We start from the raw sequence: 26,426 nt of genomic DNA, 5'->3' as shown, positions 1-26,426 counted from the left end.
TTTTACCAATGAGGTATTTTACATTTTCTTCTATTTTTTTCATTCTTTTGTCTGTTTGTCTGATTCTTTCTCTCTCATAGAGTCATTAGCTTCCACTTGCCCTACTGTAATTTTTAACAAGTTTTCTTCTATTAGATTTTGTTCTTCCTTTTCCATTTGGCCCATTTTCCTTTTTAAGGAGTTCTTCTCTCCAGTGAGTTTTTGTTCCACTTTTTCTATTTGGTCAATTCTACTTTTTCAGGACATGTTTTCTGCAGTTAATTTTTGTCCTTCCTTTTCCAAGCTATTGACTTCTCTTGCATACCTCTCACTTCTTTTCCCAATTTTTATTCTACCTTATTTGACTTTTAAAATCCATCTTGAGCTCTTCCAAGAAGACTTTTTAAGCTTGAGACCAGTTCATATCCCCATTTAGGTTTCATATGTGGGTATATTGACAATGTTCTCCTCTTCTGAATATGTGTTTTAATCTTCCCTTTCCCCAAAATAAGAATCTGTGGTCATTTTCCATTTCTGCTTTTGTTCGTGGTGTTTGCCTATTTCCTGACTTAAAAAAAATGTTGAGTTCTCCTGCTGGAGCAAAGGGGACACTTACCCAAGCTTCTTTTCCTGCTCACCTAGGCCTTGCACTTGAATGTTTGGCTCCTGCTCACCTAAGCCTTGAACAGGGATGTTTTTGTTGCTGGTGGATGACTGTCAGCCTGGAACTTTGTCAGAGTTGTGTTGAAGCACCGGGTGATTTTGCTGCTAGAGAATACCAATGCCTGTGGTGGTTTTCCAAGCTGGTGTCTACTGGTTCCCCTGCATGTATTGAGGCTTTCAGGGGGTCCTGGTACTGGTACTTGCCTGCTCCTCCAACCCGAGTCACAGGATCTCCCTTTGGTATGCTGATGAGGCTTGTGGCTGGCTTGCTGGGACTTCTCCAGCCCTGTACTGCTCCCCCTCTCCCAGAGTGAGAGGGGCCTTTCCATTTAATCCCTTAAGCTTCCTGGGCTACAAGATTGCTATGCCCTGTCTTTTTGCTGGCTCAGATCCTGAGTTGATATTTTCTGGGCTTTCAGAGGTCAATGACGGAGAGTGAGAGTGACTTACTTCCTACTCTGCCATCTTGCTGGAGATTTCAGTATACAAGATGATAACCTCTTTTAACACTTTGACCTTTGTGCTCATCAACCTCTTGTCTTCCCAATAATTTATAGCTTTAATACACTCAATCATTCACAGGAATGGCCACCATATATAATTGTGCCATCTTCTATTACTCTTGGTCAGGATTTCAAGGCACAGTCTCATATTTAGTTTGTTCTAATCATGTGGTTTATTGAGACTATAAAAATGAATATAGCCAAATAAAGAATATTTAAGGTATGCATTCTCTGAGTCCCTCTCCTCCACCTGGACCTTGATTACTGGTCCTGGTCCTAAGTGATAAAGCAACAGAGGTAATTGTCTTAGAAAATCAACCTTCGGGGCAGCTAGGTGGCACAGTGGATAGAACACTGGCCCTGAAGTCAGGAGTACCTGAGTTCAAATCCGGCCTCAGACCAAATATTTGACACTTACTAGTTGTGTGACCCTGGGCAAGTCACTTAACCCCAACTGCCAAAAAAAGAAAAAAAAAACAAAAAAACCAAAACAACCTTCTCCAGATCTTTGCAGGAAAATTCTAAGTGGCCAAGAGAAGCTAGGTTAAGGTTTATACAATTTTAAATTGAGGTTGCCAAAGAGAGTCTGAACCTTGAGCAATTATATAATCTAATGTAAGTAGACCCCTGCTACCTATAGATATACTCCTTGTGAGTAAGTCAAATAAGGGTAAACATGAGGTATGTAGAATTCCTTTGGTGTCAGAGGATATAATTAATAAACTTTTCAATAATTCTAGTTGTTTCTTCCTGTCTTTGTCCCATCATCCCTCTGGAGGAGAAATCCCAGTCTGGCTAGACCAAGGGTAGGGTGCCCTTGAGGCCATGTGTGACCTTCCAAGACTTCAAATGCAGCCCTTTGACTAAATCCAAACTTCACAGAACAAATTCCCTTAATAAAAGGATTTATTCTTTAAAACTTGGACTCAGTCAAAAAGTCACACCTAAGAATCTAGTAGGCCACATGTAGCCTCAAGGCTGCAGGTTTCCCACCCCTGGACTAAACTGTATCACAACTCTATGATCTAGAGTGCCAAAATTTCCATTACTGGCCATAGTTCCTTTCTTTTCATTTCTCCTTCTGCCTTATTTCTCCAAAACTTTTATCTCATCCTCAAAGCGAATTCTAGATCCTCAGTCCCGTACTATTCTATTCATCCCTTGCTCTACCCTCACTTTTCTTTGTTCACATTATTAACCCAATAGTTTTCCAAGACCTTCTCCATGCTTGAATCCTTTTCTCATTTCTCTATTTACTTTCATACTCTGCCAATTGAGTTACCCACACCAACCATTTTCTGTGTTTAGAACTCCACATACTAAAATTCACTGGATGAAGTAATGTAATTAGACTACTTGAGACTACAAATTCATGTTTTCTAATTGAACCTGAGCCCTTAATACTACATTGCAATGCTTTTGTTCTTCCTCAGTTGACAATGTCATGGTACTTACTCTAAACAGTTGTGCTAAATCTTTACTTCTCTCCTCATGCCCCCCTTACACCTTCACTTAGCAGATGGCTTTGTGTCCTGATTTTTCCTGTTTTTTTCTAAAGATAATTTATTCCACACTAGTGAAATTCCACTATTTCACATAAGCATTCTCATCTCCTCTACCCCACACATCTTAGTCTTCTCTTTTCCTGCACTCTCTTCCTTTCCTTCTGTCTCTGAGGATGAAGCAGCTCATTTCATTATAAAGGTAACCACTCAACTTGTGTCCCTCCTGTGTCCTTTAGGAACTTGTTGTATTGATCATTATGATCCTCTCTCATAGTTTCAATAAAGCTAATGGTTTCCTTAACTCAGAATTATATTTTCTGTCTCCATGCATTTACACAAGTCCTACCCACCTTGCATAGAAGTCATTACTCCCTTATCTCTGCCTCACTAGTTTCTTCAAAGTTTAACTCAAACTCCACCTCCTGTATGGAGACCTTCATGATCCTCTTGGCTGACAGCCCTAAAAATATTAATGTGGAATAATGTTTTATTTCAAATGTAGATACTGATATGTACATATGAAATATATCTATATATTTGTATATACTTAAATGCACTAATGTTGTCTTTTCCAGGAGAATGTATGTTCCTTGAGGGCAGGAACTATTTTTTCTCCTTCTTTGTCTTCTCAGAATCTAGCACAGTGCTTAGCACATGTGATTTACTTAAAAATTCTGATTTATCCTTTACTTTCAAATGTTTATCTTTCTTGAAGGCTCAGATTCTCCAAGTTAATAATGCCTTTTTAACTGGAAGGGACCTAGGAGTCAATTGTGTCCAACTTCATGTTATGGATGATAAAGGTGCGACACAAAGAGCTTAAGTGACTTGTCCAACATCACATAGCTAGTAAGCATCTGAGGTGAGATTAGAATCCAGAACTTCCTGATCCCAAGTCCAATATTCTTGCCAATGTTTTCCACTGCCTTCTTCCTCTATGAATTTCTCTTTTTTGTTTTAAAATTTTATATTTTTTCAAGTCTTTCAGAATTATCTTGGACTCTTGTATTGCTGAAAACAGTTGTCATTTTTAGTAGCTCATCATATAATATTGCTGTTACTATATATAATGTTCTCCTATTTTTCTGCTCACTTCACTTTGCATCAGTTCTCATAAAGATGAATTTCTTGATATTTCATTATCTGTGTGAATATTTTATGCTCTTGTGTAAGCTGTAAATTACATGAGGGGAAGGAAAGTTTTGTTTTGATCTTTTTCTTTCCCCCAGTCCCTAATATTCAGAGTATGACTAAGAAGCCTTTATGAAGTGCTTACTATGAGCCAGGCACTATACTAACTGTTGGGTATACAAACAGGACCAAGCAACATAGCCTTGCCTTCAAGGAATTTACATTCTAAAAAGGAAAGACAACACATGTAGGTGAGTTATTAGCAGACAAGGAGTATTTTGGACAGGGAAGTCAGTGGGAATGATAAGAGAATTTTAGGACACATGATTGGCATGTCCTTTCAGAGGCTGTATTGATTTGATAAAATATCAAATCATAAAGGGTTTGCACAAAAACAAGAGAATATTCATGTAAGTCTGAAACCAAAACAGGATGATGTGAATGCCCAAGGTCACAGAGGTTCTTCCAGTAGGAGATAGAAGCTAAAACTTTAGCTACTTAATAGATTTTTTAACTAAATGTGTATACAACTTCCTATAGGCATCTTATCTTACTGTCAATCAACAACAAACATTTGTAAACAATCTATTATATGGAAATTAGAATGCTGGGCCCTTGGGTACAAATACAAAGAATGAAATAATCCCTGCTCTCAAGGAGTTTACATTCTACTGTGGGAGACAAGCAGTACATATATAATTATATATAGAATAACTAAAATATATTTAGAATGAGAGGCCTTTATCATGAAGTTTGTACTAAAATAGGGAAATACCACAGTTAGGAAGACCAGTTAAGGGATCATTTAAGTATTCTAAACAAGAAGTGATCATTCTGAGATAAGTTAAAGACTGGTTGAGAAGAAATATTTATGGAGGAAGAAATGACAAAATTTTAGCAACTGATTAGATATGGGAGGGGGTGAGGAAGAGTAAGTCGAGGATAATTACTGACATAACATCTAGAAGAATGGAGGTACATAAGGCAAAATCCAATTGTGTCCTCACTATTCTTCTGTTGTTTCTTTTGTCACCTGTTGGGAAATTGGCAGAAATTATAAAATGAGTAATTAAAAATTACTTGGAGCATTTTTTACCAGATATATGATTTCATAAACTGAGTTCCCAGTAAGGAACTTCCTCTTCCAGTGCAGATTAACAGCTTCTCTGCAATTTATAGTTTTATGGTATTGCCTGAGGCTTGAATAGGTTATATGATTTGGTGTCCAGGTCTTCTTGGTAATTTGAAAAACATAAAGTTCTACATAAACATAAAAGTGTTATCATTTTCTTTGAGGATTGCTCAGAAGTTTTTACTAGCAATTTGTAGCTGATAAAATAGACCATGCAACAGCAAAACAGAGTCTGCATGGTCTTGTATGGTCATTCTTTCTGATCAATATGGATCATTGACTCTGCATATGTATCACCATGTATTTTACCAATCACTGAGAACCACAACAGCAACCCACTGAGGACATTTTTAACATACTGTCATCTTCTGCCTTTCTGATTTTAGAGAAATTCATTGAGTTTCTTTTCCTCAGTATAATCTTTTGAGTAACTATGAAGAGAAGAAAGCATTGGCTTATGGTTGGCATAGCTGTGGGTGAGGTTTCCAAAGTGGGTTCCCTTTGATATTTCTGCATTAGTAATTGTGGCCTTTAGAAGTAGCTCCTTGGAGGTATGGAATCTCTTCAAGACCAAAAAAAATTAGAGAGCAATAAAGAAAATGGTGAATGTAGGAGGGTCAATAACTTAAGATGAATTTTCATTTTTCAAAAACCATTATTTACTTCTAATCAATCCCTTACTGCAAGTTTTTACTACTATTTTTGAATAAGTAGTTCAGACACAGTTTCTATCTTATAAAGTTGGCTGTATTTCAGTTGATGTTTCTGATGGTGGTTAGAAGATTCTTATCAATCTACTTTCATTATTTTCATTATTGACCACTTGATCATCAAGGTCTAGGTTGGGTTTACAGACAATAAACCCACAAACACAATAAAATTAAAGAACATACATTACTTCTGTCACTAGTAAAAGATGAACCACAAGATTCAAACAAGGGTTTGCATGAATGTACAAATAGTTTAATTTTGTCACCCTATTAAAATGAACCTACTACAAAATTAAGTTTTGTGCTTGTGCAGGAACCACAAAACTGGATTAAAAGATTTCAAAGAAAATTATTTTAAATTCAATTCCACAAGTATTTACTGTGTGCCCAGGAATGTACCAGATACTATAAGAATATGGAAGAAATATGAGTATGCTTCTCAGGTAATTATACTCTAGTAGAGAAGATGTGATTGCCTAATGCCTTCTACTACTGTCTCCTCTTTTATAACTGTCTCATATGAAGAAGCAGTCCTTCTCTTTACCAAATCAAACTTTTCTACATGCTTAAGTGAGCCCATTCCATCCAGACATCCTCAACAGATTGCCCCCTCTATCATCCCCACTCTCATTTATTTTAATCTATCCTTTTTTTGTAAATAGCATTTCATTTTTCCATTTACATGTAAACATAGGTTTCAACATTCATTTTTATAAGACTTTGAATTGCAAATTTTTCTAAATCCCTTTCTCCCTTACCACCTCCCCAACACAGCAAGCAATCTGATATAGGTTATACATGGACAATCATGTTAAAAAAATATTTCTGCATTAGTCATTTTGTAAAGGAAGAATCTGAACAAAAGGGGAAAACCATGAGAAAGAAAAAAAAATAAAACAGAAAAAGTTAAAATGCTATGCTTGGATCTGCATTCAGACTCCATAGCTCTTTCTCTGGAAGTGGATAGCATTTGCCATCATGAGCCTTTTGGAGTTGTCTTGGATCATGGTATTGCAAAGAGCTAAGTCTATCAAAGTTAGTCATTGCACAATATGGCTCTTCCTGTGTACAGTGTTCTCCAGTTCCGCTCACTTGATTCAGCATCAGTTCATGTAAGTCTTTCCAGGTTTTTCTGAAATCCACCTGCTCATCACTTCTTATCGCAAAATAATATCCCATTACATTCACATACCACAATTTGTTCAGCCATTCCCCAATTGATGGACATCCCCTCAAATTCCAATTCTTTGACACCACAAAAGAGCTGCTATAAATATTTTGTACAAGTGGGTCCTTTTTCCTTTTTAGTGGTTGCTTCCTTACTGCCAAGAAAGATGTCCACATCTTTCTCATTCTCAAAATTCTTTTTTAAATCATTATTTGATTAGTCCATTCCCACTAGCTGTCATCCCATTTTTCTTTTCCCACTTATAGATAAACTCCTGGGAAAGCAATCTAAAAGTTGTGCCTCCACTCTCTTTCCTTCCATTTTCTTCTCAACTCTTATATAGTCTGGCTTCCAACTTTATCATGTAACTAAAACTACTCTCTTCAAAGTTACAAATGATATCTTAATCACCAAATATTATTTGTCCTATTTTAGCCTTCATATTTCTTGACCTTTCTTCACATAGTTTTGACACATTCAATCATTCTCTTTGCCTTGATACTCTCTTCTCTCTAGGTTTCCATGACAATATTCTATCCTGGTTCCCCTCCTACCTTCCTGGCCTCTCCTCTGACTCCTTTGCTGGATATTCTCCAGGTTATTATGTACTAGGGCTGTGTTCAAGGGTCTCTTCTCTTATTTTCTCTTCCTTTCCCTTCCCTTTCCTTCTCTCCCCTTCTTGTAGACTATTTCATCTGACAATCTCATCATCTCCCATATCTTCAATTATCATCTTTTTTTCTGATGATTCTCAGATCTATTTTTCTACTACAATAAACTTTTTACTTAAATAGTGTCTGGTACACAGTACTGATTTAAAAACTTTTAAAAAATAAATAAATAAAACATCTGAGGGACAATATACTCCAATACTCTAAGATAATGTGTGATGGAGTATTCTCCAGTAGTAAAGTTTGTGTAATACTCTTTAGAATGTACAAGAGGAATTCAAATAAAGGAAGGGCCTGGTGAAGGCTTAATTAAGAAGGTTACTGTTCAGAAGTGCTTTAAGCTCAGAAGCTATATCCAAGTAAATGGATATCTTGGATTATGGTAATAATGAACATAGTGAGTGCATTTAGAGAACTTTTGAAGAATAAAGAGGATTTTATAACAAATATTGTGGACTAGATTATGGGGAGTTCAAATTAGAAGGTGATGATTTCAGATTGGATCTTCCAAATAATACTTTTTTTCTAATATTCCTAAAGGCTTGATCTTCATATTTGTGGAATCTCAGAGATGGAAAGGACCTTGGAAACCTTTCAACTCAACTGTCCTTCAATAGTAGGGATTCTTAAACTAAGTTCAATGGATTTTTTAATGTATTTTCATAACTGGGTTTCAAAGTAACTGGTTTCCTTTGTATTTCCATGAATTTTATTTTATTTATTTAAAAACTCGATTGTGAGGAGTCCACAAGCTTCACAAGACTGCCAGTGGCATCCATGACACAGAAAAGATTAATAATCCCTGCACTATAGCAACCAAATAAGTGGTTGTTCCTCACTTATTGATGATCTGCAGTGATAAGGAGCCTAGAATCCCTCAAGTCAATCCATTTCCCTTTTGGACAGCTCTATTTCTTGGTTACTATTTCTTACAATCCTAAATCAGCATCTCCGCAGATTCTACACATTGCTTCTAGTTTTTCCTTCTGGGACTAAAAATCCAATTCTAAGCCTTCTTCCACATGACAAATTTCAAGTACTTGATAGCTACATGTCTTTTTGTTGTCATTATTGTTGCTGTTAAAACTTAAGATCAGTTACTATCATATGATGTTAACCACTGATTTCTACTGGGGTTGAGGTGGATGTGGAAAGGAAAGACAGGGAGAAACAAATTTATCAAGGAAGTACCAAGTGTTACATTTTCAGAGGAAACATTTAATTTTAATAGCCTTTTCCTATCATAGCAAAGTCCACATGCTTCTGATGTTAGCTTAATGGAGAGTTAAATGGAGCTAGGTGAAGCAGTGGATAAAGCTCTAGGTGTAGAGTCAAGAAGATATGAGTTAAATCTAACCTAAGACAATTAATAGCTATGTGAGCCTGGGCAAGTAGCTTAATGGCTATTCTGCCTCAGTTTTCTCAACAGTAAAATGAAGATGATGAAAGCACCTACCTCTTAGGGTTGTTGTGAGAATCAAATGAGATAATATTTGTAAAATTACCAGCATAGACAGTACCTAGCTCATATTAGGTGCTTCATAAATGATTATTCCCTCCCCACAACCTTTAAAAAAGGGAATAAGAATATTTTATAGCACTTTAAAATTTGCAAAGCAATATATACATATTCACATGTCTGCAAGTGTATATACTTATATAAATGTGTGTGCATGTATATGATTTCACTTGAGACTCACACTAACCCTGGGCAGTAGGTACTAGAGGTATGATGAATCTACTTTTATAAATGAGGAAACTGAGGCCAAAAGATTTTAAGTTATTTGCCTGCCATTCCATAGCTGGTAAGTAGAATTTAAATCTTGGTGTTCTTAGCTCAAGATCTAGCACTTTATTATGCAACATTATAATACAATTATTTCAGAATCCTTCTCAGTCTGATATCTTCCAGACAATCCCATTGGCTTAATCTGATACTACTCCAAACATCCAGCACAGTGCCAGGACTGCTTCCATTGACCAAGAGGAGCAAACCAGTGAGGTACAGCATGGTATCTTAAATAGAATGTGGTATAATATAAAAAAGTATAGTACTTGGGTTCAGAATATATGGTTCAAGTCTTAACTCTACCCATGAGATAAATTACTTTAGACAAGTCACTTAGTCTATCTGTGATTTAGCTTTCTACATCATTAAAATTAGGGTAAACTTACTTAAGGTACCTATATTGCATGGTTGCTGAAAGCATCAATTAAAGTAAGATATAAAACATTTAATAGAATTCAATGGCTATGTAAAAAGGAACTTAAAAAAAACTTAGGAAGAATTCTAGCAACTACCCAAACTGAAAAATGGCTTTTTTTTTTGCCAAATATCAGTGTTTATAAGTTCTCAAATAGAAAATGAGAAACACCAATAAAGTTTGGATTCAGCTCAGACACCTTCTCCCCCTCCACTTTTCTAGTCCCCTGAAAGAACTACAGAGAAAATTATTGGAACAAAATCAAAATACAATTGCACATCCTGCACCAGGAGAAATGATTCCTATTCTCATCATTTGGATCAACAATTTGCTAACATAGTATTAGTGACAGCAACAACTCCAGCAGGTTAAAGTAGTTTTACACCAAATAATGATGGCCTGGAGAAATGAAAAGCATTGAGAGTAAATCCTAGCAGCCTTTCACCATTGAGGGACAACATGTCAGTGAATCTATAATGGCTGGTGAAGCTGGGTTGTAAAGATGCTTTATTGTACTGTCTAAGTGCAATGATATGGCAGCTTCTCTTAATATTAGCACACAGGAAGCAGAGCAGCTAAACCTAGCCTACTGAAGGGCCTTCTATTCTTTTGAATTGGTAGTTCTCCATCCTCAAGTGTACCTATAAAACTTTTTTTTTTAATTTGAGAAGGCAAATATGATATTAATTATACATGTGAAAGTGTGAGAAACATATTTCCATTTTAGCCATATAACCAAAAAGCAAAAATAAAAATTAAGAAAGCAAGAAAATTATGCTTCAATTTGCACTCAGTTCATCAGTTCTCTCTCTGGAGGTGGATAGCATTTTTTCATCACAGGTCCTTTGGAATAGACTTGAGTCATTCTATTGACCAGAGTAGCCAAGTCTTTCACAGTTGATCATCATTACAACATTGCTATCTCTGTGAACAATGATTTCCTATTTCTTCTCACTTCACTTTATATCAGTCCATATAGGTCTTGCCATGATTTTTCTGAAACCACTTCCCTCATTATTTCTTATTGCATAATAGTACTCCATCACAATCATGTACCACAACTTGCTCTACTATTCCCCAATTAATGAGCATCCCCTCAATTTCAAATTCTTTTTTCCCCTTTTTCTTTGATCTTTTTGGATTACAGAACTAGTAGTGCTAGATCAATGGTTATGCACCATTTTATAGCCCTTTGGGCATAGTTCCAGATTGTTCTCAAAAATGGTTGGACCAGTTCATTACTGCACCAACAGATCTTCCAGTATTTGTCATTTCTGATGGGTGTAAAGTGGTACCTTGGAGTTGTTTTAATTTACCTTTTTCTAATCAATAGTAATTTAGAACACTTTAATATGATTATAGATATCTTTGATTTCTTCTTCTGAAAACTGAATGTTCATATCCTTTGACCACTTATTTGGGCAATGGCGCTTTTTTTTTTTATTAATTTGACTTAGTTCCCTATATATTTGAAAAGTGAGGCCTTTATCAGAGACATTTGATATAATTTGTTTTTATGTTACATCATTACCTATGGTAACTTTTAGCAAAATGTGGTTTTCCTGAATCTCTTTCAGTTAGGTATATTTTTTGCTTTTGATTCATCTGAGATCATGACTGCCACCTCTGCCCTCTTCACTTCAGCTGAAGTGTAATAGGCTGCTCGAGTCCTTCATTTCAATTCTGTATGTGTCTTTTCCAAGTGTGTCTCTTGTACACAACACATTGTTGCATTCTGGTTTGCAGTGCATTCTGCTATCTTCTGTCCTGTGATTCTAGATTCTGTGTTCTAGCTCATCCCATTGATACCCACAGGCATAAACACTATGTATTTCCTTCCATCCCATTTTTATTTGTATTCTTTTCTCCAATTTTTATCCTGTCTTGCCTCAAAGGTCTGTCATGCTTCTGATCACTGCCTTGCCCAATCCATACTCTTTCTTAGCATCCCTTCTCATATCTCTTATCCCTTTTCTTTCCTATTGCCCTGTTGGGTAAGATCTCTCTCTCTCTCTCTCTCTCTCTCTCTCTCTCTCTCTCTCTCTCTCTCTCACACACACACACACACACACACACACACACAATTCTGAAGAGAGTGAGGTTTAAGCATTTTCCTCTCCACTATAAAGCTCTTCCTTGTGAACCTCTTTTATGTGAGAAATGTGTCTAATTCTACATTTCCTTTCTTTTAGCGCATCCCTTTTTCTCACTCCTACATTCTTTTTTGGAGGATTATCCTAATATAATCAACTCACACCTATCTCTCTGCTTATGCACACTCTTAGCTGCCCTAATAATGATAAAGTTCTTAGAATTTGCATGTTTCACCCTCCCATGTAGAACTGAAAACAGTTTAACTACATAGAGTCCCTTATGATTGCTCTTTCATGTATATCTTTTTATTCTACTCTTGAGTCTTCTGTTTGTATGTCAAATTTTCTATTCATTTCTGTTCTTTTCATTAGGAATGCTTGAAAATGGTCTATTTTATTAAATATCCATTTTTCCCCTGAAGGGTTATGCTTAGTTTTGCTATGCAGGTGACTCTTGATTGTAATCCTAGCTCCTTTGCCCTCTAGCCTATCATATCCCAAAGTCCTCTTCTCCTTTGATATGAAAACTGTTAAATCTTGTGTGATCCTTACTCTTTCTCCTTGATATTTGATTTGTTTCTTTCTGGTTGCTTGCAATATTTTCTCTTTGATCTGGGAACTCTGCAATTTGGTTACAACTTTCCTGAAAATCTCTATCAGAAAGTGAGCAGTGGATTTTCTCAATTTCCATTTTATCCTGTGGCTCTAAAATATCAGGTCACTTTAATTTATAAGTTATTGAAATATGATATCTAGGCTTTTTTTTATCATTGCTTTCAGATAGTCCAATAATTCTTAATTTATCCCTTCTCAATATATTTTCTTTGTCAGTTATTTTTCCAATGATGTATTTCATGTTATTTATTTTTTTCATTCTTTTGACTTTGTTTATTGTTTCTTAAAGTCCCATGGAATCATTAGCTTCTACTTGCCAAATTCTAATTTTTAAGGAATTATTTTCTTCAGTGAATTTTCATACTTTTTTTTCCCATTTGGACAATTGTATTTTTTATAGAGTTCTTTTCTTCAGTTCTTTTTGTGCCTCTTTTGCCATTATATCATTTCTCATTTTTAAGGTGACATTTTCTTCAATATCTTTTTGTGTCTTTTTACCAAACTGTTAATTCTTTTTTTAAAATAATTTTCTTGCCTCATTCTCACTTCTTTTTCCATTTTTTTTCTACCACTTTTATTGCTTTCTTTAACTCTTCCAGGAATTCTTTCTGGCAATGGATCCAATTAGCCTTTTTTGAGATTTTTTTGCTTCTAGCTGTTTTCACATTGTTTTCTTCTTCTAAATTTATGTCTTGGTCTTCTCTGCCTCCATGGTAGATTTTTAAAAACATTTTTGTTGTTTGCTCATTTTCCCAGTTTGTTTCTTAACATTGAACTTTTTTGTTAAAATTGGTCTCTGATTGACTGGATGTGGTGAGGCACTATGACAAGGTTCAGGCTATTTGTGTTGCTGTTTTCAGAGTTAATTCTGGAGGTTGGCAAGTTTTCAGTACTTCCAAGATGGTATGAGCTGTGGAGAGGTATGGTCACGGTTCTCTTGATCTGTGCTCTGGTTTTTATACTGTAAGGGCCCATTCTCATTTGCAGTTGCAAGTATTAATGCTCCTCTTGGCCCTGAAACTGTGACCAGGTCCCCTGCTTTTTTGGAGCCAAAAAGTATTAACTTTCCTCTTGACCCTGGAACTATAACTCGGGTCTCTGCTCTCTGGTGACAGATCACAAGGCACCTCTCCATACTTGAATTGTGATCCAGAGCTACTTATGAGTGATACAGTTGCCAATCAGCACCAATTTCACTCAGTGTCAACAAAAAAGTCCCCTGTAATTTCTCTCTGACCAGTTGCTCAACACCTTTATTGTTACTGGGTTCACAGCTCCTGAATTACTGCTGCTGTTACAACTGCCTTCAAGGCCTTCCACTGGCACTTCTGTTATGCTACAGGCCTACACTCACACTTGTGTTGCAGACCTCTTCTGCAGATCTAATAAGTTGTCTTGGGCTGGAAAAATATGACCTTTTGACTTTTTGTTGACTGTACTGTTTAAAAATTTATTTGAGGTCATTGTTTTAAAGTTGTTTGGGAGAGAATGTTGGAAGCGTTCTACTGGGCCCTGGTCTATACTCTGCCATCTTGGCTTTTCAATAGGAAAATGACTTTTAAAACAAAAGTCTGATTTAAAAATATTACAGCTCTTCACCCAAGGCAAATTGCATCAGCCAATAAACTTTTTGAATTGTAGCTATGGAACATTTATATGTTTTGTCATCCTCAAGATTTCTTCATCTAGAATGAGGGTGAGGAAGGAACATCTTATTTGGAATAAATAAAAGTGTGGTAAAAATATTAATAGAAGCTTTTTTGTGGTATCAAAGAATTGGAAACTCTGGGGATGTCTATTAATTGGAGAATGGCTGAATAAGTTATGGTATATGAATGAGATTGAATTCTCTTGTTCTGTAAGAAATGATCAAGGGGACAGTTTTAGAAAAAAAAAAACTTGGGAAGACTTGTATGAACTAATGCAAAGTGCAGTGAGAAGAACCAGGAGTAAAATGTACAGTGATATTGTAAAGATAATCAATGGTGAAAGACTTAGAAATTCTGATCAATATAATAATCCAAGACAACCCCAAAGGATTCATGCTCAAAAATGTTATCCACCTCCAGATAGAGAATTGATGGACTCAGAGTGCAGATTATAGCATATTTTTCTCCTTTTTCATTTTTTCTCAGAATATGACTAATGTGGAAATATGGTTTTATTCACTTCATATGTATAATGGATATTGTAATCCTTGCCTTCTCAATAGGTGAGGGTCTAAGTGGAGAGAGGAAGAGAATTTGAAATTAAAAAAAAATATAAAATTCAATTTAAAAAAGAGAGAGAAGTGTCATGTGAGGGCCATGGAAGCAATAGCACTACTGACACATCAAAATCCCAGATTCCCAGAGCTGCAAAGGACCTCAGAAGTCATATAATTCAATTAGGATATGATAAGCCTTTTCTACAATAGTTACGCAGCTTCTGCTTGAAGACCTCTAGTGAGAAGGAACCTACTACCTCACAAGGAAACATTGTAATTTTTAAATCACTGGACATATTGGGAAATGTTTCACCCTTACATCAGCCCCAAATCTGCCTCTTTTCAGCTTCCATTTACCACTCTAAGTTCTGCTATCTAGAGCCATCCAAAACAATTCTGATCTTTCTTTGACATGATAGGTCCTCCAATGCTTGACAATAGCTGTTGTATATCCCCAAAATATTTTCTTCTCCATAGTAAGCATTCCTAATTCCTTCTGCAAGTGATCTACCATGATCTTAATATGCTCCAAATTATCAATTCAATTAAATATTAAGTGCCTACTATGTACAAGGCACTGTGCTAGGCAACAGTGACACAAAGATAAAGATAAAACAATTTCTGTCCTTTTCTAACTTGTATTCAATGTTCTTCTCAAAATGTGTCACCCACAAGTAAAACCAGCACTCCCTATATCTGATCACAGCCCCCAGAATTAACCTCATTATCTCGTTAGCCCTGGATGTTGTGCCTCCCTTCATGCATCCTGAAATGATATTGCAACTCATTCCCATTAGTGCAAATAATGAATCCCCTGGAATGGACAAATGTATTTGAATTCACACTATTCCAAGCTATAATTATGTAAAATATCATCATTGGTTCCAGTCCAATGGAAATATGCATACAAATTCAAATAATGTCATTGCTTCAAAGGATTTATCATTCAGATTAATTGTTGGGACCTAGCCTTACCACTTTGGCTATTTTATGGCACTGCTATCTAATTGAACTAACAAGACTCTAACACCCCCAGATTATTTTCAGACAAATTGCTCTCACCCCATGCTCCCAAGTCTATAGATCTGATGTATTGCCTATTTAAACAAGAACAAAATAAGGAAGTAATGAAGAGGAAAAACCATAAGCACTTCCATGCCATCATCAGGTAGTTCTAAAATATTGCATTAAATTTGGGGCACCACATTTTTTGGAAGATCTTAGACATGATGAGAAGACTGGATATCTTGCCTCATGAGAGTCAATTTAAGTAGTTAAAGCCAGCTAGCCCTGAAAAGAAAAGGCTTAAGGAGAATATGATAACTTTCTCCAGGTATTTGGAAGGCTTCCCAGTGATAAAATATTTAGACTTTTTTCTGCTTGGCCCCAAAGGGCAGAATAAGAAGGAATGAGTGTTCTAAAGAGATAAATTCAGGCTTAATGTAAGGGATAGTAGAGGGGAGAATTCTTAATACATCTTTATAAAAGCTGAGTGGACTGTATTGAAAAGTAGTGGGTGCTTCTCATTGCAGGTCTATAAGGTTGGATGACTACCAATCATTTGTGTTATAATTGGCATTCTTGTTAAGGTGCAGTATGGATTTTACTTCTAAAGTCCCTTTCAACAGCTCTGAATTTCTGTGATGTTGTGATTCCGAATTCAGTGGCCAGTAGAGGGAGCCTGCATTCTCTGAAAACGAAGCTGAAAGGACCAACAGCCGTATCAATCACAGAATTCAGTTAATTGTTCCTATCCTGGTAAAATAAAGAAGTCTGATAGTGGGGTGAAAATGAGTGCAAAAACCTGGAAAGTATTACAAAGAAAATAATGATTTTTTTCCCTTCAAGGGTTGAATGAAATTGAAATAATTGCATTGCTTTACAAGGATGTCAGGTAAAAATATCTCATGGCAGAGTATAAGGTCATTATTTGGTCATCAAACAGGAAAAAAAGGCATTACTTAGACTTTTAGTACCCGGTAGCAATGTTCCCAAAAGCCTGACCCACAATTACTATGTTATGATTACAATCTAGGCATTTGTTTATATTGAATTGTTCAAATTCAAAATATGTTCATCTTATTTTGAAGTATTGGGAGCAGCTCCAGGTTTTATTTCTCAGGCAAATAGATCTAACAATAGGATTTAGGTACTATTTGTTTAGAGATTTAATTGTGGTGCTTTACTGTTACCTTCAGCTTCTCAAAATCTATTTGGAGGTTCAACAACAGGACAGTTTCTTCCTACAACTTTCAAGCTTCCTGGTACAGGAGTTCTCATCACTCAATCCTTGGTGATGGTTCATGACACCAAATCCTGTAGACGGGTATGCCCCTTCCCCCCATTCATATCAAGACTTGCAAGTGGTCACAGAGTCTATCCCTCGGGAAGTCCCCATTGGTTTCTCAATTCTACAATAATTTTGAAAACAAAGTATGAGTAGTATCAAACAAAACTGATTCCCAATCCATATTTTCAGTAAGCTTGCTAAAGAACTGGCTACAAAGAGGGCTATTTCTTATACTGTTGACATTTTAAATGTTTACCAGGTATGCATAACAATAGACCTAGACCAGACCTAAAGAAAGGACTCAAAGGAGGTACATGAGGCAGTATGGCTGAATTTGAGGAAATAGTTTACTAGGAGGTTGCATTTCTCAGGAATCCTGCTAGTGTTTCCTCAAAAGGCCTTTGTACCAGAAAAATCCATGGACCATGCAACTATGAAACAATGGGAGTTGCATTAACACTACCCCAACCTTTACCCTTTGTATTTCAAGGCAAAATTGATTGACAGAAACTAAAAGAAGGAGGGAAGAAGAAATTAATATGAAAGGAAAATCAATCACACTTGGTATATTCTACCTTGAACCAGAAAAAAACAATGGTAGGGAGAAATTTTATCATACCCATGATTTTACTACCTCTTTTCTACATTTTTAGCACTATGTTTGACTTTTGATGTGAGGATGATAAGAGACATAAAACTGAGGAATGGGTATGAATGATCTCCTCTTCTTGGAGCTATCTGGAACTTCATCTGGCATTATCTATACCCAATTCCTCTCCAGAATTCTTCTTTAAGGATGGGATATTGGGAATAATCTCATCTAGAACAATTCTGATTTGCAACACATGGCTGTATTTTTAACATAAAAGCCTCATCAGTGTCACTAAAAATACTGTAAAAATGGATAAACAATTGTCTGTGTGTGGGGGGTTATCAAAGTACTTTCAATCATCTTAAATTAATTAACTTATCTTGTTGATCCAGTTGTTTAGACATAAAGCTGTGATTAAGTTGGATGAAAATATAATTTAATTCAGTGGTTATATTTAGGCACCCTGATTCTTGGCACAAGCTGGTCCTGAACCTCTTTATCCAGTGACAATGATAGTGTTAACTAGTAAGAGATGAGAAGCAAATATGGTAGAATAGACCACTGTGTTTGGAATCAAAGTACCATGGACTGAATTTTGCCTCTGCTGCTTGTATGACCTTATGCAAATTTGCGCCTCTTTCAGCCTCAGTGTTAGCACCTTAAAAATGAGTGAATTAAACTATATGATCTCCAAAAACTTGTAATAAGAAGGCACATCATTATAAATGTGGTTTGCTTATAAAATTAATTTCTCAGAGCCACAATTTTGTATGCATACTGCATGCATACTGCTCAACAAATTACAAATTCTGTAATGCTTTTAAAATATTTGGGTGTAGAAAATTGCCCCAATATTGGGTAATTTGGGGAACTACTTAATTAGTATTCAGGGCCAGTCTTTACTTGGCACTACTAAAGTACACCAGGGAAAGATCTTAGTAGATTACCCCTAATGAGTTCATGTACTTAGGTAAGTCCTGTGTATATGAGAGAGGTCTCTCATGTGGATTCAGGGAGATAGTACTTCATCATCAATAGTCTTTTAAAAAATATTGGTTAGAAAATCAATTTGCTTGTGTAGCACTATTACTGGATTGTAGCTTTTTGGTGTTTTGTAAATATATTTTTCATTTTATTTTCCCAGTGTGAAAATCACAGAATATGACTTAGTAGCTTCCCAATATTTTGCTATTTATAATCAATTCCATTTTAATATCATGAGCCTTTCATTTTAATTAAAAAATGTTCATTGTCCTATGGGGCCAGATTGCTTTACATCTCTCTGTGCTGAATTTTCTAAGACTGCTAATGTTCACTTCAATTAATAGTTCTCTATTTTGGAGCAATTACTTGTGAATATTAATGTAGGATCCCATTTTTAGTATCTGCCTTATATTTTAAATATATGATAATTATTTTATTTGTCTTTGACTTTTACAAAACTATTTTATTATAACTTTTACATTTTTAGCCCAGAATCTCCATTTGGAGATATGAATGATATTATCATCAACCTATAAATGAAGAAACTAAGAATCAGGAAAACTAAATTCCCTGAAGAAAACTATTTAGACTAATCATAGTACCTAGACCAAAACATGAGACTATTTCTTTATTCTGTACTTTAAAGAAAAGAAATAAAAGAAATAAATATATTTATAAATTCTAGGTATGCATTTTGTACATATTTAGAATATAAGCTTCTTGAGGATAAAGACTATTCTTTTTTTCTTTCCAATTTCTGACATAAATTACAGTTTTGTATATAGTAAATGTTGGTTGAATTGTTGAATTAATTTAATTATTTAAGTAAGTTATAGATAAAATCACACTTTGCTCTTTAATTTAAGCATAAAACAAATGAGATTCCTAACCTCACCAGAGAAATTTGATGTACAATATTAGTTTGACTGATATTTATTTTCAATCATTGGCCTAGTGCTTGGCCTGTGTTACCCCTTTACTGTTACATAATTCCTTGCAGAAATTCTCAGTAACTGCCCCCAACATTGTTTATGTGGATGAATAGATAGGAAGATAGAGAGATAGATATGGATAGACAGATAGAGAGAGAGAGATAGAGAGAGAGAGAGAGAGACAGACAGACAGACAGATAGTAGAAAGGCAAATTATTATAGAATTTTATAAATGAGTGAAACTGGAAAGGTCAGTTAGCTCAGTGATCCTCAAGCTAGCAGGGAGCCTTGGAGAATGCCAGCTGCCAGTGAAAAACAGGCAAACACATCAAAATTAATGAGAATGACACAGCTTTAATGATGATTTTCATATTCTTTATGAGACATTAACGAGGGATGCCATAAGTAAATTATTGATTCAATCCAGAAACAAAAAGAATAGACTTTGTCATATTAAAAGTGTAAATCCTCTTCTAAGAGATCTTCACACAAACCAAGAAAAGGCTAGTTCTTTGACAGTTTAAGTACCAATGAAACAATTCTCTCTGAAGTCATATGAAATTGATAAGTGTTTACTTATTTATCTTTTAAAACAAGCTCTCCATTTAAAAAATACTTATTGGGGACATTTCTTCAGTAATTCAAGATAATTAATAACCTTCTGTGGAATATTGAGATTGTATACTGACACTGTAACAATATATCCCAACAGAATGTAATCTCTTTGCTAGTAGTAACTGTTTCTTTCATTGAATTTTTATCCCCAGTGCCTGGTACAGTGCTTTGTATATAGTAGGCTTTAATAATTGCTTGCTGACTAATTGTTTGTCATTTGGTCAAGTAATCTAGTATATTTGTGTAGAGAATACCATAGTCCCTACAATTTTTTCAAATAATTTAAATGTATCACCCCCTCTGTGAAAAAAAAAAAGCATAGCCCTGTATTCATAGTTCATAGCACAGTTGAACTTATCACCATGATGCATCCAAAATGATTGTCAATATTGATCTGGTTTCTTAACTAGGCTATGGCAAATCAAGATAGTGAAATGGCCATGGAAAACTGCCATCACTTGTGTTAGCCACAACACATCTTTTTTCCCAGATTCATGGGCATAGAATTAATTTTTCCTGTTACAGCATAGCAAAATTCTGTCTTTGAATGGTATAAACCCATTAAAATTATTCCCTATAGGATTAGAAACAATGTAGATCATTAACTAACCTGAAGATTTGGGTGTGACCTGTTTCAGATCTGAATTCCTTTTTAATTGTATTTCACTTCTACAGGTATTTTCATACACTGCTGAAAAGGAAATTCGTACTGATGATTTCTGCTTAGATGTTTCTAGACTCAGTGGGCCTGTTATCATGTTAAAATGTCACCACATGAGAGGAAATCAGCTCTGGGAATATGATGCTGAGGTATGTCACACACTTAATTTTAATTATTTTAAATATATGAGTCAATCAATGAATTGCATTAACTATTTGCTTTAAGCTATCATTTATGCATGGCTGGAATACACACACACATATATACATACATATGTATATACATATATATATAAAACATGTATGCATATATACACATACACATGTATGTATAGATATACAACTATGAATATGGACACTCATAAACAATATCATCCTTTGTGGTTGTAAGTGAATTTTCATTTATTGGTGGATTTAATGTTCTCTTATTCTTTGTGGTATATTTAAGTATATTTACCTTCTGTCAACTAAAACTTCCCTAAGGAAGGGGCCCGTAAGTCTGACTTAACCTGAATATAAGGAGATAAGTAGAAAAATTATCAAGGCCAATGAACTCTATCAATTGTTCACCGGATTCAAAATTTATCTTGTATTTCCAAGGCATCTCTACTGTACTTATAGCTTTGGACAGGGAAAGGAAAGTCAGTGTGGTAGGACTTTTCTTCAAAGTAGCATGGGAAGCTGAGGCTTTGAAAATGGGATCTTAGTAATTTAGCCTCATTACCATGGTTCTTTAGACCTCCACAGGGAAAGTGACCAAGATGCTAATCTAGAATGATAAATGAGGAAACTAAATATTCCTCTAATTGGTAGACCCAGTAATTACATTCAGATAATGGTTTTGTAGGATGCTAATAATGAGAGATAGGCAGGAGATAGTATCAAGAATGAACTCTAGGGACAAGAACCATTGAGCACTTTGTGAGAATACAGGAGACAACTATCTGAAATCTATACAGGGAAGCCTAATTTCTATAAAAGGAATCTCTGAAGACTAGAAACGGTAATTTTTTTTTCTTCAGGGACTCAGAGAGTAAGTAAAGGTTTCCATAAGTCCAGATACTTTCATGACTGTGGGTAAATTCTCTCATCATTGTAAAACTAAGAAGAGGACTTACTGAAGGACCAGAGAAAGTAATTACTTTTAAACCTGGGTGTCCTTTACTAGAGGAAGTTTGAAAGGAAATTCTAAGAGAGTCTCAAACATCTTATAATCTTTTCTGACTAAATCTTCTTTATCTAGAAACCTAAATTTGATCCACTATCTATCCCACACAGACCAGCTAATTTCAAAGACAAGACCTAAAAGAAAGGTTTCCATCAGGCATGAAAGGGATCCAGTAAGATACAGATCAAGTTCACTATGCAGGGTTTTCCTGAGACTTATTTCAGTTTTAAACTTTAATAGAAATCTTACTTAATATTTTGAAAGTTTAGTTATTTAATTTTTAAACAATATTGTCTTTCTTATTAAAATTCAAAATAGTAATTTGTGCTATATGTCACTCTAGTTGATTTTCAAATTTTGTAAAAGTTTTTGTCAGTCATTGCTCAATGACTAAAAACATTGTATTTGTAGTCCAAGTCTTAAAATTATCCAGAGGACAAGGCGTTGATGCATATATGACAGTGTGGATGTGACCTCACCAGAAAAAGCCTAATAGAGGTAGATCAGACTAAATAATAATTAGAGATAGATAATAATAATAAAGATAGATAGACTAAAGTTGTCAAGCAAGACGACCTCCTCTATCAGTCCACTAGTCTAAGAAAGTATCATCCAGAAACTGTCGTACATGCAATGAATCATTGCAGGGTAACTTATCTTGTTAAAAGTAACAATTTAGGGGCAGCTAGGTGGTGCAGTGGATAGAGCATTGGCTCTGAAGTCAGGAGGACATGAGTTTAAGTCTGGCCTCAGACCAAATATTTGACATGTACTAGCTGTGAGACCTTGGGCAAGTCACTTAACCCCGAATGCCTCACCAAAAAAAAAGTAACAATTTATTATTCAAAACTCAAAAAACTAATTATATATTAAAATAAATTGATATGAACTTTCAAATAATTTAGCCTCTGAAGTTATTAAAACTTATAACTGTTGAGATACACTGTACTTTGAATTTGAGATCAGTCAATCAGTTAATAAACATTTATTAAACAGCTACTAAGTGCCAGGCTCTTAATTTTGGAGATTCAAAGGCAAAAGACAGTCCTTGCCATTGAGGAACTTACATTATAATAAGGGAAGCAGCATGGGAAAACTATGTACAAACAAGCTATATAGGATGAATAAGAAATAACAGAGAAGTCATGAAAATTAAGGATTGGGAAAGGCTATTTGCAGAAGGTGGGATTTTAACTGAAATTTGGACATCAGGAGATGGAGATGAGGAAGGAGAGATTTCCAGACATCACTGCCAGCAACTGAAAAGGCCCAGAGTTGGAAGATGGAGTCTTGTTCATGGAACAGTAAGAAGACCAGGATTAACCATTAAGATTTTTGTAATTTTTTCCTCTTTTATATTTTAACTGTTATTTATTTTTCCTGGTAGCACTTAGTAATAAAAACAAGAAAACCAAAAGGAAGGCTTATTTGTTATTATCTGAGAGCAAAACAAGAAGGGGAAGTCCTGTGTCCTAACCTTCAAGTAAACCTCTGTGTTGCACTGAGCATACAAATAATACTTGAAATTTTAGAATTTTCAGAATTAATCCCATCGCCAATCAATGTCCCTTACTTCCACCAACCATGACTTTTGCATTAAAACATATATCATTGTCAGGGGAGGGAAAGGTAGGAACAGAAGGAGAAAGAAAGAGAAGGAAAAAAATCTAACAAAATTACAGTGGAGGAATTTATAGCCAAGCAATGTGTAAAAACTAAATCCACCATCAGATGGAGCTAATAAAAAAGAAATATTATTTATTTAAAGATTCTGAATAGAAACTACTTTGGTTCTTTCAGTTCTCTTTACTTACAAAATAAATAGTTCTACCATATTAAATTTTCTATTTAATTAAGTGGTTGGTGATTTATCTAAAAAGAGAAATAAATTCTACTTTTACAGGATACTAATAAACCAGAATTGGGCAAATTATACTGGAGAAGCTTTCATCTACATTAAACTGTTGGCCAAAGTCCTGTGGTTAAAAGGCATTTGGATCTTTAATGACCTTGAATTGTTGATAAGTTTATATTTTTAAAGATTTTTCTGCTCTTAACTTTTTATAAATGTCATCTTAATTTACTAGTACTGGGTTGTCTTAAAGTGGAATGATGAGGTTACCTAAATTCTTTTGTGATTTGACTATGCTTCTATAGGCGGTTATCTGAACTAATATATAGGAAACTTTATAATCCCTTTAAGCTACTAAATGTTCCTATATCATGTATAGAATCAAAGAAAATAATAATATAACTTCACTATGCATTGACCCAATTTCTCCTCCTATTCTAGAATCTCTTTTTTTCTTTCATATTGTCTCTGTTTTATATACTTGCTTTTCTCAATTTTTTACTCTTCATCATCATTGCCATCATCATCATCATCATCATCATCATCACCACCACCACCATCATCAGGAAATCCTTAATGAGTACTGGATAGGCTGAATATCCTTGCATTATATTCCTTTCGATATGGAATCTGACTCTTAATGCAGATGACAATTGAGCCCCTAATTCTACTGTTTTCTATTTTCTGTTCAATTCCTGCCCATGCACTGCTTAGACATAGATAACTCTGAGCTCTTTCATGGATGTCTAGCCCTGCTGGGAGGAAAATAAAAGGTGTTAAGGATACTAAGGAAGGATACAATCCTAAAGCTTGGGCTTGTTTTTCTTTTTTGTTTTTTATTGAGTACAGATTTTTTTCTGGTTTATCTAAAATCTCCATTTTTATTCTAAAAAAGCATATAGTATAAAAAGAGTTCCTAATGATATTCCTATAAAATAGTATAAAAGGACACATTATAAGAAGACACATCTTCTCTCCTACCTACCTTTCTTGCAATATCTGGGCTGAGATGTGTATATATTTCAACATTCCACTTCACCTTATTCCATTTCTGAAATACTAGTTATTGTTTATTAGCTCTAATCTATAGATTCCCAAGTCCTAAATAACTTAGTATTAGTTATCAAGTAGATAGGATAAGTGAGCAAATAATATTTTTACTGCAAGGTTCAGAAAAATATATTATAGCTAGTGTTTTAGGATATGGTGTTTTGATATATTGCTGGTTTTGCAATCTTGTTGATATTACCACTCCCCCTAATATTGCAAATAACTCATCCATGTCTTCTTATCCTTTGTAATTTTTGGCCATGCTAGAAATCCTCCTTAGAAGATCTATTTAATTCATTTGAAGACTTTTGATATTATGTTCTTCAATGAAACACTGAAGTTGCCTAAATGTTACTCACTATTGTCATATGAGTAGGGTAGCTAGGTTGCACAGAGGATAGAGTGCTGGGCTTGGAGTTGGGAAGAACTTAGTTCAAATCCAGCCTTAGGCACTTACAAGCTGTGTGAACCTGGCCAAATCACTTAACCCTGTTTGCCTAAGTTTTTTCACCTGTAAAATGATCTCAAGGAGGAAATGGCAAACCACCCCAGTATCTTTGACAAGAAAACCCCAAATGTGATCATGAAGAGTCAGACATAATTGAAACAACTGAACAACAATAAAAATTCCTGTATGATCAACATGCTTTATTTTCCAGTCATGTATATTCTTGACAATGTCTTTTCATGACACTCCAAATGTTAATAACCACTGATAAAATGTAGCCTACTTGCAGTAACCACAAATCTACCCCTTGCCCTATCACCTTAAATTTTGAGTCATATGATATTACAGTTTTCCATGATCTGTAATTACATCAGAACACTAGGGAAAATATTGGTGTTGTTGAAGATGAGTTTTGGGAGCAGGGAGTAGTGTCACATCATTGAAAGATTCTTATAATTTTCTAAATGCCATCTAGCCCTCTGTCTTCCTTCTGCATAATTTTTGACCCAGTATGTTGTCCATCTGCATTGACATCCAAAAATATATATTAATAAACTAATTCAATAGTCTTTCATCCAATTGCATATCACAATCTGGGAAATTCATCATCTACTTGATATTTTCTAAATAGTTTGTTAGGCTTATGTCTTTTGAGTGGTCATGAAATTTCTTGAGTGGAATCTGTAGTGTTTAAGAGCTCAATGAAATTGGTAGAATGTCATGCCAAATAGGAGCATCTATCTGATTATCCTAGGGAAAAAAACCTTCTATCTTTTGAAATTAACACAGGGCACTATTTCATTACATCAGCAAACATCTTTGACAAGTTTCTGTCTACTTATTTTACATCTTGCTTAATTTATATTCAGAGTATTGCCAAACAACATCATCTCTCTGATTGTTATCTATCAAGTGATCTTGTACTTTTCTTTTATCTGGAGCATCTTGACAAACCCTGCTTGTTCCCTTCTCAATTCTTCATGAAACATGTCCTTAGTGCATAATTTTGTAAATAATTTTGCTTGAAAGAAACATATACTTATCATCATGTATCAAATAGTGTGTGACTATTATTTCTACAAAAGAGATCAAGTAATTTTTTTTCTTATACTGTAGCACATGAGCAGCTGATATTGGTGTTAAAAGAGAACACTGTTGTTTTTAAAAAAATGGACTTTGGAGGCAGACAGTGGTTTGGAATCATTGAAAGCACTGCAGTTTCCCAAAACCAATCCAGCCCACTCTCCTCCTTCTA

At 35.0% G+C, this 26,426-nt stretch overlaps 1 protein-coding gene across 1 annotated transcript in view; it reads left to right on the top strand.

The window, feature by feature from the left end:
• LOC114045873 (polypeptide N-acetylgalactosaminyltransferase 13) overlaps positions 1–26,426 on the top strand; it is an 816,024-nt gene that overhangs the window by 769,677 nt on the left and 19,921 nt on the right. The window contains exon 11 of the mRNA XM_027866047.1: positions 20,669–20,803. Coding sequence (XP_027721848.1) covers positions 20,669–20,803 — 135 coding nt within the window. The remainder of the gene's footprint in view (positions 1–20,668; positions 20,804–26,426) is intronic.

This window comes from Vombatus ursinus, unplaced genomic scaffold (genome assembly GCF_900497805.2).
Source record: "Vombatus ursinus unplaced genomic scaffold, bare-nosed wombat genome assembly UNPS02014779.1, whole genome shotgun sequence".
In the NCBI taxonomy this organism is placed as follows: Eukaryota; Metazoa; Chordata; class Mammalia; order Diprotodontia; family Vombatidae; genus Vombatus; species Vombatus ursinus.
Note: the sequence above shows the minus strand (reverse complement) of the source record. Positions and strands in the feature narration are given on the sequence as shown.